This window comes from Dipodomys ordii, unplaced genomic scaffold (assembly GCF_000151885.1).
Source record: "Dipodomys ordii isolate 6190 unplaced genomic scaffold, Dord_2.0 Scaffold21, whole genome shotgun sequence".
NCBI lineage: Eukaryota > Metazoa > Chordata > Mammalia > Rodentia > Heteromyidae > Dipodomys > Dipodomys ordii.
This window is the reverse complement of record NW_012267237.1, coordinates 6,543,076-6,561,917: the sequence shown is the minus strand read 5'-3', so window position 1 is coordinate 6,561,917 and position 18,842 is coordinate 6,543,076. Positions and strand designations below refer to the sequence as shown.

Below are 18,842 nucleotides of genomic sequence, written 5' to 3'. Positions count from 1 at the left end.
CTCACTTCACCTGCCGCACACTGCGTTTCTCCCAGCACAGTACCAACAGGTGTGTCGATTAGCCTAGTGATCATACTTATTGTCTATGACTCACCTCTGTAACCAAAGGACCCACCATTTTGTCGGGCAGAGAATCATCCCTCCCCATGCTGAAGTCAATCCCAAGAACATTTAAGCTGCTAAAACTGTACCTACTTTACATTGAAAAAAATCTCGAATCCTTCAATTAAGGCAGCATTTAATTAATCTTACAATAAGTGTTTCTTGAAGAGAAGACAAAGGTTGCTCCAACAGATCTCTATAGTGAATACAAAATCCAGGGACACTATGTCTGCGCTTACCCAGCTCTGAACAAGTGAAACCAAGTGAAAGGCGAACAGCTGTCTTGTGAGCCCTCACCAGTGTCAGAGAAAGGACGTGATAAATAACTGCAGAGGCACCCAGGAGACCTGTTTATTTAATCACACCAGTGGATCTTTCTACTACACGTCTACCTTTTTTCTTTATTCTTCAGATTCTCCAGGCTTGCGAATGTCATCAATCTTCAAAATCATTCTGACCATTTGTGTTGCAAGAGATATCTGTTGCTTTTTGCCAATTAAGGTTTCTATGACATGCTGCTGTCTCATATCTGAAAAATACAAACAAAGGAGTTAATCTTAGCACACACACTTGCTATCAACCAACAGCTTCAACATAAGGATCACACAGGTTAGGAAGTATGGGTGGGCATGGCGGTGTAGGCCTGCAAGGCCTGCAGCCCCAGTTACAAGGGAAACTGAGGCAACAAGGTTGCAAGGACTCCCAACCTGCGAAGGTGCAGAAATGCAAAATATTCCTTAGAAATGCTAATTCCCAGGCTGGGAATGTGGTTTAGTGGTAGAGTGCTTGTCTAGCATGCATGAGGCCCTGGGTTCAATTCCTCAGGACCCACATACACAGAAAAAAACTGGAAGTGGCGCTGTGGGTCAAGTGGTAGAGTGCCTTGGGCACTGTAAAAGCAGCTCAAGGACAGTGCCTAAGCCCTGAATTCAAGCCCCAGAACTGGCCAAAAAAAAGATGCTAATACTCAGAGACTTTCAATTCAGAGACATCAAATGCATGTCTGATGTTTTATTGCTACAATCCTTGAGACCTATCCGAGCATGAAGTCAGAACACACACCCACTTCTGTGTGGGAACTGTCAAATCCTGTGCTTGATACTGACTCACAGGAATGCAGAAATGGCCTCCCGCACACAGGAATCCCAGGGCCACATTTTCAAGAAACTAAAAGGCTCCCCGCCACCCCAAACAAATGACAAAGCTGGTTGTCCTTCACAACAGTCAGTGCCACCAGCCATCATCTTTGGGATATCACCATATAGTATGCATAAACTCAACGGTCCAACTCACAGTCTGTATGACATCAGAACCACTTTGATAAGAGAGTTGTGTTCAACAGGAATTAGGACATTATAACATTTCTTTGGAAACACTGCAGTTACGCTTCTATCAAACTGAGTTTTATGTTGTTACAACGGATCATTCCTTAGGTAATCAACTTAAACATTCCACATCCCAGGACCTGACTACCCAGTGTGTTTAGGGATCGGAAGATATGAAAATCCACTGTGTATTATGCTATACATCCACACAGTACACAAATACTAAATGTAAAAATACAAATATACATGTCACACAAAGAGCAGGACAGTCCCTCACCGTTTGTCCCCTTGTGCAAGCAGTCGATCCCAAGCGCAGGGTTGTTCTCCTTGACTTGTCTGGCTCGGACTTCAGTCATGGTCTGGATGGGATTCATGCCGCTGTTTTCGGAAAGGGCCATGGGGATGACCTCCAATGCATCTGCGAAAGCTCTCATGGCGTACTGCTCCAAGGTTGGGCACTGGCAAGGCACAGGGGCGGTGAGTACATGCGGCAAAACCAAACCTACTATAGGTAAGCCTAACTATACTACAAAATGAAAAACTCATGAAGAATTTAAGAATAAGGTCTCCTGAACAGTGTGTGTGTGTCTGTGTTTGTGTGTGATGGCAGAGGCTTGATCTTTAAGACCTCTTGTTCTTCAGGCTGGTGCTCTACCACTGTGAACCAGAGTGCCACTTTCAGTTTTTGAGTGGCTAGTTGGAGTCTCACAGGTACTCTTCTGCCCTAGCTGGCTTTGAACCGCAATCCTCAGATCTCAGCCTCCTGAACAGCTAGGATTACAGGTGTGAGTCACCAGTGCCCAGCAGGCCGCTTGTTCTTGCTTGGCTTTTTCACTTGTAACTGGTACCTCTAAACATTTGAATCATACCACCAGTCTGACATTTTACTGGTTAATTGGAGATGCAGTCTTAGATTTTTCTACCCATGCCTGCTTAAGCCATACTTTTCTGATCTCAGCCTCCTGAGTAACTAGAAGGACAGGAGCTGCTGGCATGCATTCCCCAGGGCCTGGCTTTTGTGGACAAGGCTAGTGATGCTCTAGCACTTTAAGCCACAGCTCTACTTTCAGCGGTTTGGAAGTTAATTGGCGATTAAGAATCTCAGACTTTCCTGCCTAGGCTGGCTTTGAACTGTGATCCTTCAGAGCTCAGCCACCTGAGTAGCTAAGATTATAAGTGTGAGCCACTAGCAGCACCTAGCTTGCTTGAGTCTTTTTAACACATCAGAAGATCAAGCAATCATTCACTACACAATAAAGATATAGAAGACATAAATACATGTTTGAGAGAGGTCTTATCTCCATTGCTTACTTTTTAAATCATTCCATTAATCTGGAATGGCTGAAAATGGCCAAGGAATACTAACTTACAGTGACCTGAATAAGGTATAGCATGAGAATAAATTTAGGTTAAAATCCATGACATATGACTCAGGCTGCTTTTGTTCATTCAGTTAGCAGCTGTGGTATTCCACCAGCTAGAAGTGCCTAAGTCTTTTACCTTGTCTGCTTCTTGGCTGACTGCCAAAGCACAGGAGATTTCTGCTGCTCCTCCCCCATACACCACGCGGTTATCACGGATGAGGTTCCGGATGACACACAAAGCATCGTGAAGAGACCGTTTTGCTTCCTCAATGATCTGGGGAGAAATTCTATGTAAATTAGTGTGGTCAAGACCATTCGCCACAGAGCCAAGTATCTGCTATGTCTGGGTTAGGCTAAGTGCTGACCAAGCCCAGCAATATTCTCAAGGGTCCATCTTTTTAACCATCGTGGTTAAAAACAAATAGAAAGGGTAGGTTATCCCAATCTCTATCATACCTTTCCTTCTCATAACATAGTTAGAAAAAGATTCTTACAACAATCTACATTTATCACAATATGGTAAAAATCTCATTAGCATCTCTTTCGATTTTCTAAGTGACAGCAGGAAAGCAACGTGGTATCTTAGCGGTATTTAGTAATTTTTTTTCCTTGCAGGGCTACAGACTGAACCCCGGCCTGTGCATGCTGGACCACTGTACTGCCACTGAACTACAACCCTAAGCCTCTGGTTTCAGAGACAGCACCTCACTGTGGAGCACCTCACTATGAACTCTTTACAGGCAATTATCACCATGCTCAGCTAGTCTTCTATAACTTTACCCCATGATACACCATTGCTTCTTTGAGAAAAATGGTTTTAAAAAAAAATAATAACTTTATCTTAGTCAAATTCATTATGTGCAAAAAAGCCAAGAAGTCCTTAAAAATCAGAACAAAGAATGGAAATCTTACCATCTTATTTCCTCCTCTAATGAAAATGGTTACGGCCCTGGAGTTCTTACACTGCTCGATGACCAGCATCTTGTCTTTAGTTGTACCGAATGAGATCTCCTGTACGAGACCGGCAAAGCCCAGCTTCTCTTCCGTGAGCTCCGAGAACCGGGGAACTATCCGCCCGCCCGTGGCGATGGCAATCAGCTAATTGGGTGGGGCAGAAAGAAGGATGAAGACAAGTATTGGTGGATACTGGCGATCTTTCAAAACCGCGTTGCAAGGAAGCTAAACCTAACCTAGGACTCCCTTGTCAACAGAATTACTGTACTATTTTTTTTTAACTGTTAGTCGTGGGGCTTGAACTCTGGGCCTGGGCGCTGTCTCTCAACTCTTCAGCTCAAGGCTAGCGCTCTACCCCTTGAGCCACAGCACCACTTCCTTACTGTACTATGATGGGGGGAAAATTTCCTGTGCATGGCGAGTACCTCATTAGGTGAACAGATTAAAGTGCTGGGTGTCTTGGTCTCCTCTGGCGCTGCCTGGCTATCACTGGCATAGCCCTCCCTCCCTCAGCTCACATCCTCCATGCTAGGAGGGTTGTTAGCACTCAGTCACCGCAGAAAGGCAACAAGAAGGCCAGGGGAGAGGACTGGAAAGCTATTCAAGCTGCCATACTTCTAGCACTTCCTTGCTCTCTAGCTCCTACTGTTCCTCTAACCCAAGACTTGCATGATGAGGTCAGTTATTTCAGAATCCTGTGCTCACCCAAAGCTCAGCCCCACGCCCAGGAAGGTGCTCCTGTGGGGCTCCCTACCTCGATCTCAGGTCCTCCAACCCAGCGAACCGCAGGCAGGTTGTTCTGAAGAAGTAAATGATTGGCTTCGTCGTCAAAGCCCCACTGGCAAATAGCTAGGTTAGCACCAGTTTCTTTAATCTGGGAAAGGAAATTCCATAATCATATTAACAAAAATTAAGCCCTACATGTTACAGAGTTTGGGGAAAAAAAAAGGAGATGCATCATTGTCATGTAGGTACAAAAAAAAGCTGGGTGCTGGTGGCTCACACCCATAGTCCTAGCTACTCAGGAGGCTGAGATCTGAGGATCACAATTCAAAGCCAGCCCACTCAGGAAAGTCTGTGAGACTCTTATCTTCAATTAATCACAGAAAAAGCAGGAAGTGGCACTATAGCTCAAGTGGTAGAGTGCTAGTCTTGAGCAAAAGGAGTTCAGGGACAGCATCCAGGCCAAGTTTAAGCCCCAGAACTGGCTGGCAAACAAAACAGAGAAGCTGCGCACCAGTTGCTCACTCCTGTAATCTTAGCAACTTGGGGGGCCAAGATCTGATGACTGTAGTTTGAAGCTAGCTGGGGCAGGAGGCTGAGATCTGAGGATCACAGTTTAAAGCCAGCTCAGTCAGGAAAGTCTGTGAGACTCTTAATCTCCAATTAATCACAGAAAAAGCAGGAAGTGGTGCTATGGCTCAAGTGGTAGAGTGCTAGTCTTGGACAAAAAGGCCCAGAGTTCAAGTCCCAGGTCCAGGAGTGAGGGGGTAGATGAAGCAGAGAAAAGAGAAAGAGGGAAACACATGAATGCTTATTTTTCTATTGGTTCCAATCTCTAGCTACAAACAATAATTCATGCCAAACCCACTATTAAGAAGCAAGACAAAAGACGTATCAAGAAAGCCAATGCCCACCCTGTGGGTTTATCAGCTCTGCCCTGTCCTAAGCACTTAAAGTATTTTTCACTTGTGTGCTTGAAATAAAATCAGTGTTATGACATGTTTTTCTGCACCTTACTTACCTCACTGGAATGGAACAGTACTCCGAGGATCAAGAAAGAATTGTTTACAGATTCAAAGAGACAAGCAACCTTGCTTTTTATTTTTTTGGTGGTCATGAGGCTTGAACTCTGGGCCTGTATGCTGTCCCTCAGCTCTTCAGCTCAAAGCTAGTGCTCTACCACCTGAGTCGGTTTACTGGAGATAAGAGACTCACAGACGTCCCTGCCCGGGCTGGCATTGAATTGTGATCCTCAGATCTCAGTCTCCTGAGTAACTAGGATTGCAGGTATGAGCCACCAGCACCCAGCTCAACATTGCTTCTTAATGAATGATCTGTAGAGCTAAGGCTGGCTTTGAACTCACGGTCTTTTTGTCTCTGCTTCCTAAATGCTGTGGTTAGGAATGCTTCTGGAGAAGCACATATCCACTGTGCAAGTAAAGGCCTACAAATGCTTTTTCTCAAGAAGGCAATGTGACAAATAGACCGGCCCTCCCATGGAGACCACTTGAATGGTTTACTGCAGGACCAATCCCCTCTCCTCCCCGCCCCAACCTGGTATCTATCTGCTCTCTAGGAATGCAGGCTATCAACAATCAACAGCACTCAGTATGCAGTGGTTCTTTCTTAGCCACCTGCGAATGCCCAACCTGACCTATCCAAACTTTCAACTGTCATTTTCTCTCTCCTTCAGTGTCTCAGCCAGTACTCCCCTGGCCCAGCTCAGAGGTTGCCAATAGGCTTCAACCAGTCACGGGCTATTCTTATGCAAGTGAGCCATGCTCCTGCCTCAGCCCGGAATGCTCCTCACCAGACAGCACTCTCATTTCCTAGAGGCCTTCTCTGAGCAGTATCTGTTGTTAACAAGAGTTTGGTTCAGTTATACACCAGTGCCTACAATAAAAGGCACCATCAAGAAATAAATGAGCCAGGCGCCGGTGGCTCATGCCTGTAATCCTAGCTACTCAGGAGGCTGAGATCTGAGGATCACAGTTCAAAGCCAGCCTGGGCAGGAAAGTCCCTGAGACTCATCTCCAATAAACCACTAGGAAACCGAAGTGGTGCTGTGGCTCAAGTGGTAGAGCACTCGCCTTGAGCTGAAGAGCACAGGGACAGCGCCCAGGCCCAGAGTTCAAGCCCCACGACCAAAAAAAAAAAAAAAAAGTGAATCCAGTAACTCCCTAAGAGAATGAAAAACCTTTAGTGTTTGCTATGATAAATAATGTTCCAACCATCATCTTTGTTCATATACCCTAAAGGATTAGTGCTTAAAATTCCCCAGTAGATTCCCAAAAGGAACTGTTTTGCCAAAACGCAGGCCCGTTTGACTCATGTTATTATTTTTATGACTTCACCTGAACAGACTATACTGTCTGCTATTTGTAGCCAAACAAATGAAGCATCGAGATGGCAACTAAGGTTAGTGCCACACTAACCACACTCATGTATGAAATCCTGTCGTCCGGGAGTTTACTGTTCACTAAGGACTGCTACTTACTTGTTGAATCATCTCTTCAAACTTCTCCTTTTCGTATTTCTGAAGAGCTTTGTAGTCGTCCACAGAGGTCACATCCAGCTTGTGCTTTGTCTTTGGTTTAGGTGGTTCAAACGGACATGTGAGAATTGCAATCTTAGCATCTTCCACTTTCTATGGAGAAAAAGAAAAACAATTCAACACATTGGGAGTTTTTTTGATGCTGGTACCAGGGCTTAAACTCAGGACTGTGTGCTTTTGCTTAGCTTTTTGGCTCACAGTTGATGCTCTACCATGAGATATTTCACAATTCCAGCCTTTTGCTGGTTATTTGAAGAGAAGTGTCTCATAGATTTATCTGCATAGACAGATTCTCAGATCTGTCTCCTGAGCAGCTAGGATTATAGGCATGAGCTACAGACACCCAGCTCCTATCAAATGGATTTGAGAGTAAACACAGAATGAAGCCATGAAAGCAGTGACTTACTTTCGGCATCTGAGGGTGACTGAAATCTTTATCCACAATTACGCCCTTGATCAGTTTGGTGTCCTCCAGCCTCCCGCCCACTTTGCCTTCCACTTTGATGAGCTCAAAGTCAACATCTCTCCGCTCCATGTCGGCCACAGTGAGGACTGCATTCACAGCGATCTCAGCCATTTGTCGGTGACAGCTGTTAACCCTGATAAAAACACCACAGAACTTCTCACATACATTTCACAACTGCTGTGACCGGAGCAGAACCCATCATCGAATGGAATTCACAGTATTTTGCAAATCTAAAGATGTCCACTTTTCTATAAAGGGAGATTATAGCCTACATTTTCAACCATTTGGAGGCAGTAACTATCAATCTAGACCATGGACCCCAAGAGCGGACCATAATGTGAGTGAAGAAAAATGTTCACTTTTTACTAACTGAAAGTTACCGTTTCCTTAAGGTACACAAAAAACCAATGTAGCATGGGACAAACATTTTAACAATAGTTTCCTAAGTTCAACTAAAATAGGAAAGACAAATCACGTAGGCAAAGTACTAAATCTGAGCTGTTAACACTTGAAGACTGCTGGATAAATTTAGTCCGGAAAAACCACAGAGAAGCCTAGCACTTAAAATGCAATGTCTGGTATCTTATGTCATCCAAAAAAGAGAAACAGGGAGCCAAAAATGTCAACATCAAAGCAAAGTATTTTCCTCTGTTTTCATTTGACCACTATCAAGACAATCTGAACATTTTCTATAGCAAAGACCTATAAATACAGCTGGGTGGACTTAGTGGTAGAGTGCCTGCCTACCATGCATGAAGCCCTGAGTTCGATTCCTCAATGCCACATAAACAGAAAAAGTCAGAAGTGGTGCTGTGATTCAAGTGGTAGAGTGCTAACCTTGAGCAAAAGATCAGGGACAGTACCCAGGCCCTGAATTCAAGCCCCAGGACTGGGGGTGAAGGGGAATGGGGTGGGGTGGGAGAATACAGCTGGGTTATATAAGGGCTCTAATAGACCAGGTTCAGCTTAAACGGAAAGGTTAAGATTCATGTAGTTTAAGTAATAATACCATTTTTTCATGAGCAAATAGGACTTAAGTGGGCCAGAGATGGCTCATGGTGATCTAGCCTTGAGCTGAAGAGCTGAGGGACAGTGCCCAGGCCCAGAGTTCAGGCCCCATGACAAAAAAATAAATTAAAAAATAAATATAATAAAACAACAACACAAAAAATCATTTGTCCGCTGGGCGTGGTGGCTCTCGCCTGTAATCCTAGCTATTCAAGAGGCTGAGATCTGAGGATTGCAGTTCAAAGCCTGCCATGAGACTCTTATCTCCCCAATAAACCACTAGAAAACCGGAAGTGGTGCTATGGCTCAAGTGGTACAATGCTTGCCTTGAGCTGAAGGACAGTGCCCAAGCCCCCCCTCTCCCCCCAAAAGGCTCATGGACTTTTCTGGCCTGTCTGATTGAACTGTGATCCTCAGATCTCAGCCTCCTGAGTAGCAAGGATTACAAGCATGAACTACTGGTGCCCAGCTTACCATACTTCATTGTTACAGTTATACTACCTTATGGCAATTTTTTTTTCCCAGTCGTGGGGCCTGAACTCTGGGCCTGGGCGCTGTCCCTCAGCTCTTCAGCTCAAGGATAGCTCTCTACCACTTGAGCCACAGCGCCACTTCTGGCTTTTTCTGCTTATGTGGTGCTTGAGGAATCGAACCCAGGGCCTCATGCATGCAAGGCAAGCACTCTACCACTGAGCCACCTTCCCAGCCCCTGTATAAGTTTTGATTTTGTGCCTTGGTGACACCAGGGAAGCCCAGCAAATAGAAGGAATTATGCAAACATTGAAATCACCTGGCAAATCAACTAAGACTATCTTTCCTTGGCAGTAATACTAAGATACTTTACATCTATGTGTGAAGATTGCTAAGTCATCTCACTGAAAGGTGCTGAATGACAGGCGATGAGGGGGTCAGAGAAAGAGAAATAGAAGGGATTATTCTCATCAAAACACACGCATGTGGGCTGGGAAGGTAGCTCAGTGGTAGAGCGCTTGCCTTGCATGCCTGAGGCCCTGGGTTCGATTCCTTAGCACCACATAAGCAAAAAGAAAAAAGCCAGTAGTGGCGCTGTGGCTCAAGTGGTAGAGCGCTAGCCTTGAGCTGAAGAGCTGAAGGATAGCGCCTAGGCCCAGAGTTCAGGCCCCATGACTGGACCCCAAAAAACAAAAACAAACAAAAAAAATCATACGCATGTGTATGCCGGGCGCTGGTGGCTCAGGCCTGTAATCCTAGCTACTCAGGAGGCTGAGATCTGAGGATCACAGTTCAAAGCCAGCCCAGGCAGGAAAAGTCAGCTGTGGCTCAAGCGGTAGAGCGCTAGGGACAGCACCCAGGCCCAGAGTTCAAGCCCCACGACTGAAAAAAACAAACAAATAACATATGCATGTGTGTTGCCACGTACATGGGGAAACCACTTGGTAAACACACACACACACACACAAGGCCATGCTGGGTATAGGTATCAACAGGGGTGGAGAGGATGAAAAAGGATGGGTGTGGGTGAAGTACTTTATATCTCTATATGAAAACAGAACAATGAGACTTGTTGAAACTGTTTTAAGGGAGAAGGCAAAGAGCGAGGCGAGGTTGACAGTAAATTGCAGGCATGTATGAAAATGCCACACTGTAACGAATGTGTGCTGACAATAAGTAAGTTTTAGTAAAAGAAGCCTCTCTCTCCTTAGTATAAATTGAAATTTTGGACTCCTGAATTTGCTTGAATAAAATTTGTGAGCCCTTACCATGACTTCCTAGCTGAAAGACATGAATAAGTGTCATGACAGGTCAAAAATTTAAACTACTAAAGTAGTATTAAGTATACAAATATTGTCCTGGCGATTTAAAACCCAACGGTAAAGTCAGCCTCGAATGAAAACACAAGATGCATATTATCTACATCCACATTAAAAACAAGGGGAATCAAAATCACAGAAACTTAAAATCAATACCAAGCACCAGCCAACTGACTGTTGCCTTTAGAAACCAATGGTTCTCATATACAATGTGTAACTGTAACTCTACCAACATGACACGCACACTTTGGAGCCCAGTGTAGTTTTGGCCGTCTGAATCAGGGGTTCGGTATTAACCCTGTCAACAAGGACATTGTCACTGATCTTGTCCAGATGCTCAATAGCAATACGGGCTGCCTGTTCATAGCCGTCTGCAATTCTGATTGGGTGGATGCCGCGGTCCAGCAACTGCTCAGCTTCTTCCAGCAAAGCACCAGCCAGCACTGCAGGCAGAGCAACAGACCACTAGTTTAGGAAAAACACAAACCTTTAGAGTAGGACAATCAATATGAGCTAGAAGCTACCCTGGAAATAAACCAAACAGACTATTCTGAAAGGGACTCCATCCCCACTTTGGTTCTGGTTAAGGTCTAATTGGTGGGTCTTCCCTTATAGACAAATGTTACTTCTCCCTGAGTGACATGTTAACTAGGAATATAATGTTAATATAATGATATGTTAACTAGAAAATATAATGTTGGAAGAATAATATATACACATATATATGTATACACATATGTATTTTTTTGGGTTGGTTTTGGGGCTTGAACTCTGGACCTGGGCACTGTCCCTTAGCTCTTTAGTTCAAGGCAAGTGCTCTTGCCACTTGAGCCACAGTGTTTTCTGGTGGTTTGGACTTTCCTGTTTGGGCTGCCTTTCACCATGATCCTCAGATCTAAGCCTCCTGAGTAGCTAGGATTACAGGCATGAGCCACCGGTGCCTGCAAGAATAGTTTTAAAGGAAAAATAAGCAGTATTCCTGGGCTAGGGAAATAATGAAATAATCCTGGTATTAAGAGGACTGACAAATCTGTCTTCTTAATTCACTCTCCCTCCCGTCTTCCTTTCTGCTCATTTTGATGCCTGTCACACACGTATGTATTTTTTGTTACAGTACGAGAGGCAAGCACTGTACCACTTGAGCCATACCTGGAGCCCAATTGTTCTTATTTTGTTTTTTGAGGTAGGGCCAGGATCAACTTTTCTAACACTGGTCTCAAACCCTCTGGATGGGTGGGATTACAGACATGCACCACATGCCAGGGTATAGTTGGTCGGGAGGGGGACCAGTACTGGTGCTCTGAACTCAGGGTTCCATGCTTGCCAGCAAGCACACTATCAGCTGTGCCTCACTTGTAGCCCTTCTGGCTTATCTCATATGCTTTTGCCCAGTGCTACCTACAGACTGCCACCAGGTCCTATTTTATTTGTTCCTTGTTCAATCATTTGGGAATCTGCTGCAGAAAGTTAGCATTCTGTATTTTAGCATGTAGCCTGAGAACCAGGGTAGTCTCCAACAAAACTTCAATTTAACAGTAATACTCAAGACACTTAACATTGATACTACTACATAATCCATAATCCACCCACTTGTCTCAAACATCCTTGAGGGGCAAGGAACCTTTTTTATGCAAGGGCCAGTTGGATATTTATAACATTCTTTGTGGTTGAGTGCTGGAGGCTCATGCCTGTAACCTTGGCTATTCAGGAGGCTGAGATTTGAGGATCATGCTTCAAAGACAGCCCAGGTAGGGAAGTCCATGAGACTCTTAGATCCAAAGAAACACCGATAACCTATAAATGGAGCTGTAGCTCAAGTGGCAGAGTGCTAGCTCAAGGAGAGCAGCCATGGCATGAGGTTCAAGCCCCAGGACTGGCACAAATCAACAAAAAACCCCAAACATCTGTGGGCCATATACAATTATCAACACAGCCTGACAGGCCTGGAGCAGCAGAAGTGTAACATTAAGTGCCTGTGGTACCTGTCCCGTCACACACTGAATGACTTCCAGGGCCAGATGCTCCCTATCCCTTCTTTGTAACTCAACAAACTGACCAGTCCCAACCAAAAACTGCATATTATCACTGGCTGTCCTGTCATATTGTTTAACGCCCTCATTTCCTCCAGACTTAAGCTTTGAAGTCTAGACCACTTGTTTTGGATTTGTCCAACCCATCCTCATAATATGATTCAGAGAAAATACTACCCTGTGACTGATTTTAAATAGCTGTTATCTTCCACTGACCCACTCAGTTACTATGGATAGTAAAACTTGAGTGCAGGCTGATGTGTAAGTAGTCTGTGTAAAATTAAAACTTAAAGGGTATTTTATCTTCTTACCAACCACTCCCGTGGTTCCATCTCCAATTTCATCATCCTGGGATTTGGACAGTTCAACCATCAGCTTGGCAATTTGATGATCCACATCCATCATGCTTAGAATGGTGGCGCCATCATTGGTCACGGTCACGTCACCATCCTTGTCCACCATCATCTTATCCAGCCCTTAGAAGACAACAATGTTTAGGTTTCTGGGCAACCAATCCAAGAAGTAGTTAGAAAGATACACTCCTCCATCACTTATCATCTTTACACCATTAGAAACAAATAATTCAAGAGCATAAAAAAATTCTGCATTAAGACATTCTTAGAATGGTTAACCAAAATCAGCACATTGGAAAGAGCTATCTGGCTAAACCACAGGGGAGAAAAGGCTGAATGCACATTATAACTTTTAACAAGCCTGGAACACACTAAATACCATGTCTGGGTCAGAGTAGCTTCACATTTCCTCCCTGCACATTTCTAACAGATGCTTTCTTTTATGAACCCGGAGCCTTATGGATTGTAGAAAAGCAATCTACAACTGAACTAAAGCCCAAACCTCCCTCCCTCCTCCACTTTTCCAGAGGCTGTACTGATTACTACAATTTAAAACTTTAGTTAAAAAATACATAGGGCTCTTACCATTTGGTCCCAGTGATGTTCTCATTGTATTCGCTACAGCCTTTGCAGCCATGATGTGAGACTAAATGAAACACCGAAAAAGCAAATATTCAGATACAAATTATTAATAGGTAGAAGCACCTAGCTTCTTATAAAACCTTTTTCTACTCTCTAGAAATTTCTACATTTAGAGGCTATACATCTAAGTGCTGTTAACATTTGCAACTATGAACCAAGTTCTTTGTATCATCTCATTTAACAGCAAGGTGGTAGGTCCTTTCATAATCCCTTTGACAGTAAAGAACACAGACACACCAACCATAGGTCTTGCAGAGTCTAACTGTAAACATGCAGCACCGTGAAATCTGACACCAAGGCCCACTGTACAAACAGTTTCCTTGGCCAACAGGATCTCCACACAGCCAACCTTGCCTGCCGAAGTAGTCTTGAATAGTAAACTAATGAGCAGGGATTCTGAGGGGACACATCAGGTACTGTTCTGTTTACCCCGCTTATTCTTGTGCTTGAAAAATCTTCCACATATTTGAAATTCCAATTACAGCTCAGAGTTAGCCATCAGAAATACTAGAGTGAATTATCTGGTATTCTTCTCACTCCATTTAACTAAGTGGCAGGTGCAAAATATTATTTTGTGTGCTGGTACTGGGGCTTGACCTCAGGGCCTAGGCAGGTGCCATCATTCAGCATTTTTGATCAAGGGCAGTATTTTACCACGTGAGCCACAGCTTTGCTTCTGGCTTTTGGCTAATTAACTGAACTGGACATAAGAGTCTCACATTTTCCTGCCCAGACTGGCTTAAACCATGATCCTTAGATCTCCGTCTCTTGAAGAGCAACCAGTTACAAATTATGTTTTAAGGGGAAAAGAGAAGTAGATAAGGTAATATGGCAAATAGGAGAGATACCAAAATACTGTTTGCCTTACAGCTTGGGAAAGTGGAAATCTTTCTTCTTTTTATAGACAAAATTTAAAGATCAAGGCATCATGGTTCAGTTACAGACTCAGTAAGATTCATGATTCTGTATGTATTGGTCCTGGGGTGCTTGAACTAAGGACGTGGGCTTTTGTACTCAACCACTTGAGCCACAGCTCCACTTCCAGCGTTTCGGTGGCAAACTGGAGATGAGTCTCATGAACTTTTCTGCCAAAGCTGTCTTTGAGCCATGTTCTTTAGAGCTCAGCCTCCTGAGCAACTACAATTACTGGTATGATCCACTTATGCCTGTCTCTAAGATTTTGTTGGCTGAGGAAGGCATTTAGCTTGCTTTGTTTTGCATCAGTTTTAGAACAAGACCCCTTAATAAACCAAGTACTATATGTATATGTGTGTATGAATATATATATATATAATATATATTATATATTGTTGGTTATGTGGCTTGAACTCTGGGCCTGGGAGATGTCCTTCAGCTCAAGGCTAACACTCTACCACTTGAGATACAGTGCCACTTCTGGTTTTCTGGTGGTTTACTGGAGAAAAAGAGTTTCATGGACTTTCCTGCCTAGGATGTCTTTGAACTGCAACCCTCAGTTCTCAGCCTCCTGAGTAGCTAGGATTACAGGGGTGAGCCACCAGCACCCAACCTTACTGTTTGTAATTTTAAGTTACTATACAGCAAAGTGTCATATACAACTGAAGAGTCTTAACAAAATACTTGCTGCCTTTTATGGCTCTAAATGTTAAGGGAAAAAGTGTAACCTTTACCCATTCAAGGTATTATGATTACAATGATTCTTTTACTGTTGTCTTCAGTGTGTCATGGCCTTTGGTCTCCCCTTGTAGGGTTACAAGTACATATCCTTACACCCAGGGCTTCAATAGCACTCAAGTGGGCCAACCTTAGAGAAACAAATGCTCATGAAATTTTCCAAATAGCCTTAAAGCCTGATTTCCACCTTCTAGGAAAATCAATGATAGCCTTACTGCAGGTTCATTACTTTGTGGGGAAATTCTCCTGACAGGCTCCTTCCACTAAAATTTAGGCTAATGGCAACAAAAACCTAAAGGTAACCAAGCTTGAAAAGATCTTCCCTGCTCCCAAACATAACTAGGCAATTTGCTCCAAAATAGGCTCCTTCCTTTCTTTTCCACTCTTGCCATCACCAACCCAACTGAGACCCAAAGCACCCTCTGGAATGCCAAGATGTGTTTTGTTTCACCCAACATCTAGCTAGCCAGATTCTCCGCAGATATGCTCAAGTTGAAGAGTGCCACCTTTGTTTTCAAAGCTCTTCACATCACAGACTTAGCTTCTTTTTGGGGACAACAGGCTGTGACTGTTCCTCAAATATCTTCTCATTCCCTCAGAAGTGATACACAGAAAGCTCCCCACTCAGCAAAATCCTGAGCAAACCTGGGTGGCAGTACTGAAGTATGAACTTGAGACCCACTCTTACGCTCACAGCCAGTGCTCTTATCATTTGAGATTCATGTCCAATTCTGACTTTTTTGCTAGTTAATTGGTGAAGAGTCTCAGAATTTTGTTGTTGTTCAGACTAGCTTCAAATTAAGATCCATAGATGTTAGTCTCCTGAGTAGATATGATCATAGATGTGATCTATCAGCTTGAGCTGTGAGCCAATCAACCTTTTAACAATTGAAGCTGGGTGCCAGTGGCTCAGTCTGTAGGTGGTTCGAAGCCAGCAGGAGCAGCACATCCAAGTCCCTACCTATGACACTCATCCCTAACCATCCAAAAGATCAGAAGTGGAGCTGTGGCTCAAGTGGTAGTGCTAGTAGTCCTGAGTAAAAAAGCTGAGGGACAGTGCCCAAGCCCAGTATAAGCTCTAGTACTGCCATGTTCCCCCCCTCCTCCCCGCCAGGTGTGTGCGCGCACATACACACACACACAAACACACTAGAAACAACTCAAACGTTCAATAATCCTTATCTGATACCCCATTTATTATGTTGCAAAAGACACAACTAGCAGGGGACTGGTAGCCTAAGCAAACAGAACTCAGGAGGCCCCTGTCTTTTGCCAGTCCTTGAACTCAGAAGCTTGGGCACCATCCCTGAGTTTCTTTTGCTCAAGGATAGCTTTCTACCACTTGAGCCACAGCACCACTTCCAGGAAATAGAATTTTAAAGAGGACAATAATCATAGGCAAATGTTTCTTGGGTTGGGGTCAATTTGTTGTCTCCCAACAGGACAATGTATGGACACTGGTTAGCAATGCCAGTAAAGTACAGTCTGACTACACTGTTCCAGATCCCTACCTTTGACTCAGAAATGGACTTAGACCACCACTGTGCTCTTTAGTAGCTTTGTCTAAGTTCTCAACTACTCTGGTTCTAAGCGTTTGATTCTGCAAACTCAACCATTTCAGAGTGAGGGTACATGCAACAACCCATAATTAACACAAAATGGCGGCTGTAATGATTTTTATTATTTTTTGCTGGTCCTGAGGTTTGAACTTAGGATCTAGGTGTTGTCCTTGAGCTTATTTTGCTCAAGGCTAGTGCTCTATCACTTGAACCACAGTGCCACTTCCAGCTTTTTTCTGTGGACTTTACAGGACTTTTTTTTTGGCTGGGCTGGCTTTGAACCACGATCCTCAGGTTTCAGGCTCCTAAGTAGCTAGGATTACAGTTGTGAGCCACCAGCTCCCTCCTGGCTCTAACTTTAACTTGTTATGTATGTACTGGGAGTCTGTTTAGGTGAAAAATGAAATTGAATGTGTAATGCAGATAGCTTGCAACTTCTTTTAGCCCTGGAAAACAAACAGATACTGATTATCAAGACTCAACTACAGTGTGGTCAATTCTTCAAATGACCTTATTTAATAGCTATCAAGTCTTCAGCATGATGAAAAAACTGCCATGTCTTAAGTCTGAGGACCTCTATGATTTCTAAACCAGTTTAAGTAAAAACCACAAGACACCAAATAAAGAAGCACATTTCAGATCTGGTGCACATATGTGTGGGTGATCCATCTAGCCTTCATTCCTTCTCTAGCTTTGCACCGATTCAAATTCCTTTGCCTTCCTTATCCCTTTTTTTTCACTTTGTATCAAATGTTGATTTGCTCTACTTAAAAGTCTGCTGAAAGGGCTGGGAAAGTGGCTCAGTTGGTAGAGTGCTTGCCTTGCATGCATGAGGCCCTAGGTTCGATTCCTCATCACCACATAAGCAGGAAGAGCGGGAAGTGGCGCTGTGGCTCAAGTGGTAGGGTGCTAGCCTTGAGCTGAAGAGCTGAGGGACAGTGCCCAGGCCCAGAGTTCAGACCGACAAAAAAAAAAGTCTGCTTAAAACCCCAACGTCTTGACTTCTATGGGGAGCATTCATGACGAACGATTATAGCCTCCAGTGATGTACTGGAACCAAGCACACTGTTCCTCCACTCAACTGACTGTCCTGCGTGTTCCTGCCCAAACGGTTCCATCTCTCGAGATTCCAGCTCTCGCCTGTTCAAAAATATTGCCCTTGGGAGCCTCCTCTTTCCTGCCATTCACTCGTTCTTACGAGTTTTCTACCTTGAGGAGTAACGCTAGTTTTTAGGGCGCCGAGTCTAGGCGTGCACCATTCGCAAATGCACTCAGGGATGGGAATGGCCACATCTACAAAGAAAGAAACAAAGAACACGTCCTTCCCCTTTGGGGGTTGCTGAGAGCACAGCAGGTGGAGATCAGCGTGGCCGGGCCGGGCGGCCGCGGCTTCTCCCGGAGCGCGGTGCGGTGCGATGCGGGGCGGGACCCGGGCAGGGCCGGCGCGGTGCGGGGAAGCGGGAGGCTCCTCCGGGAACCGCAGTGCGGCCGCCCCGCCCGGCTCCGAAGGGCGCTCGCGGCACACCCTAACCCCCCATCGGGCTTGGCAGCGCCAAGCGCGGACCCCGACGCCCGACGGGGTCCAGAGGACTCCCCGAAAGGAGGAGGTGCTCGGCCCTTCCGGGCAGCACATGGCAGAACCGCTCCCAGGTTCGCGCAGGCGCACAGGCGCTCCGGCGGCCGTCTGCCTACATTCCCAGCAAGCGGGCCCCGGGCCGTTACCTTGAGGGCCTCAAGTCCCATAAGACGAGACTTGCGGTCCTGGTCCTTGATGATGAGGAAAGGGCGCCCATATTCGTCGAAGGCGAGGGTCCCCACGGACGTCATGGTGCAGCAGCGGGAGTTACTTGCCCAGCGCCGGCAGAGACCACTCCCGGAACCGCGAGCGCGCCGCCTTCTCGCGGGAAAGGCTCCACAGCGCGCGCATGCGCAGGGCAGCTCCCGCGAGACTTATTTTTCAACGGCGATTAATTTAACGCCGGGCAGTACCTTCTGGAAGCGCCGGCCTTTGGAAACTTCCATCACCCAGAAGGCCGTAGGGGGGAATTCGAGGCCGGAACTCCTCGAGCCCACAAGTCTAGCACTAATTTAGCCATGTCGTCAAACACTATAATTTGGGCCTTCTGCTGGGGAGGTCTCACTGAGGACCTCGTTGGCTCGCGACGCTTTCCCTCGTCCTCCCACCCCGACTTCGAGACGATGGTAGAGTCCACTTCCGCTTCCTGCCCGGAAATCTCGCGATGGCAGGAAGAGGAGGTGAGGCCTGGCCGGCACGGCCGCTCTCGTCGGTCATGGGAGGGGGGCGCGGGCGCCGCTCGG

At 45.2% G+C, this 18,842-nt stretch overlaps 2 protein-coding genes across 2 annotated transcripts in view; one reads left to right on the top strand and one right to left on the bottom strand.

Moving 5' to 3' along the window:
* Nucleotides 1-429: 429 nt before the first annotated feature.
* Nucleotides 430-18,521, bottom strand: Cct5 (chaperonin containing TCP1, subunit 5 (epsilon)). Its single transcript, XM_013013871.1, has 11 exons — nt 18,246-18,521; nt 13,255-13,315; nt 12,628-12,792; nt 10,531-10,729; nt 7,429-7,621; nt 6,966-7,115; nt 4,500-4,619; nt 3,704-3,889; nt 2,928-3,065; nt 1,705-1,885; nt 430-631 (listed from the first exon to the last, which is right to left on the bottom strand). Exons 1-11 carry the CDS (start codon nt 18,348-18,350, stop codon nt 504-506), a joined length of 1,626 nt encoding a protein of 541 aa, XP_012869325.1. The 5' UTR covers nt 18,351-18,521; the 3' UTR covers nt 430-503.
* Nucleotides 18,522-18,712: 191 nt separating this feature from the next.
* Nucleotides 18,713-18,842, top strand: part of Fam173b (family with sequence similarity 173, member B) — a 16,730-nt gene continuing 16,600 nt past the window's right edge. Inside the window, exon 1 of the mRNA XM_013013854.1 lies at nt 18,713-18,779. Within this exon, the coding sequence (XP_012869308.1) occupies nt 18,764-18,779 (16 nt within the window). The 5' untranslated portion in view covers nt 18,713-18,763. The remainder of the gene's footprint in view (nt 18,780-18,842) is intronic.

Excerpts from the sequence above, each read along its gene's own strand:
- Cct5 (XM_013013871.1), bottom strand. The coding sequence starts at position 18,350 with ATGACGTCCGTGGGGACCCTCGCCTTCGACGAATATGGGCGCCCTTTC. Across the intron at positions 13,316-18,245 it reads TGGGACTTGAGGCCCTCAAG|TCTCACATCATGGCTGCAAA; the intron begins GTAACGGCCCGG and ends TGTTTCATTTAG. Across the intron at positions 7,622-10,530 it reads ACTACACTGGGCTCCAAAGT|GGTTAACAGCTGTCACCGAC; the intron begins GTGCGTGTCATG and ends TGTTTTTATCAG.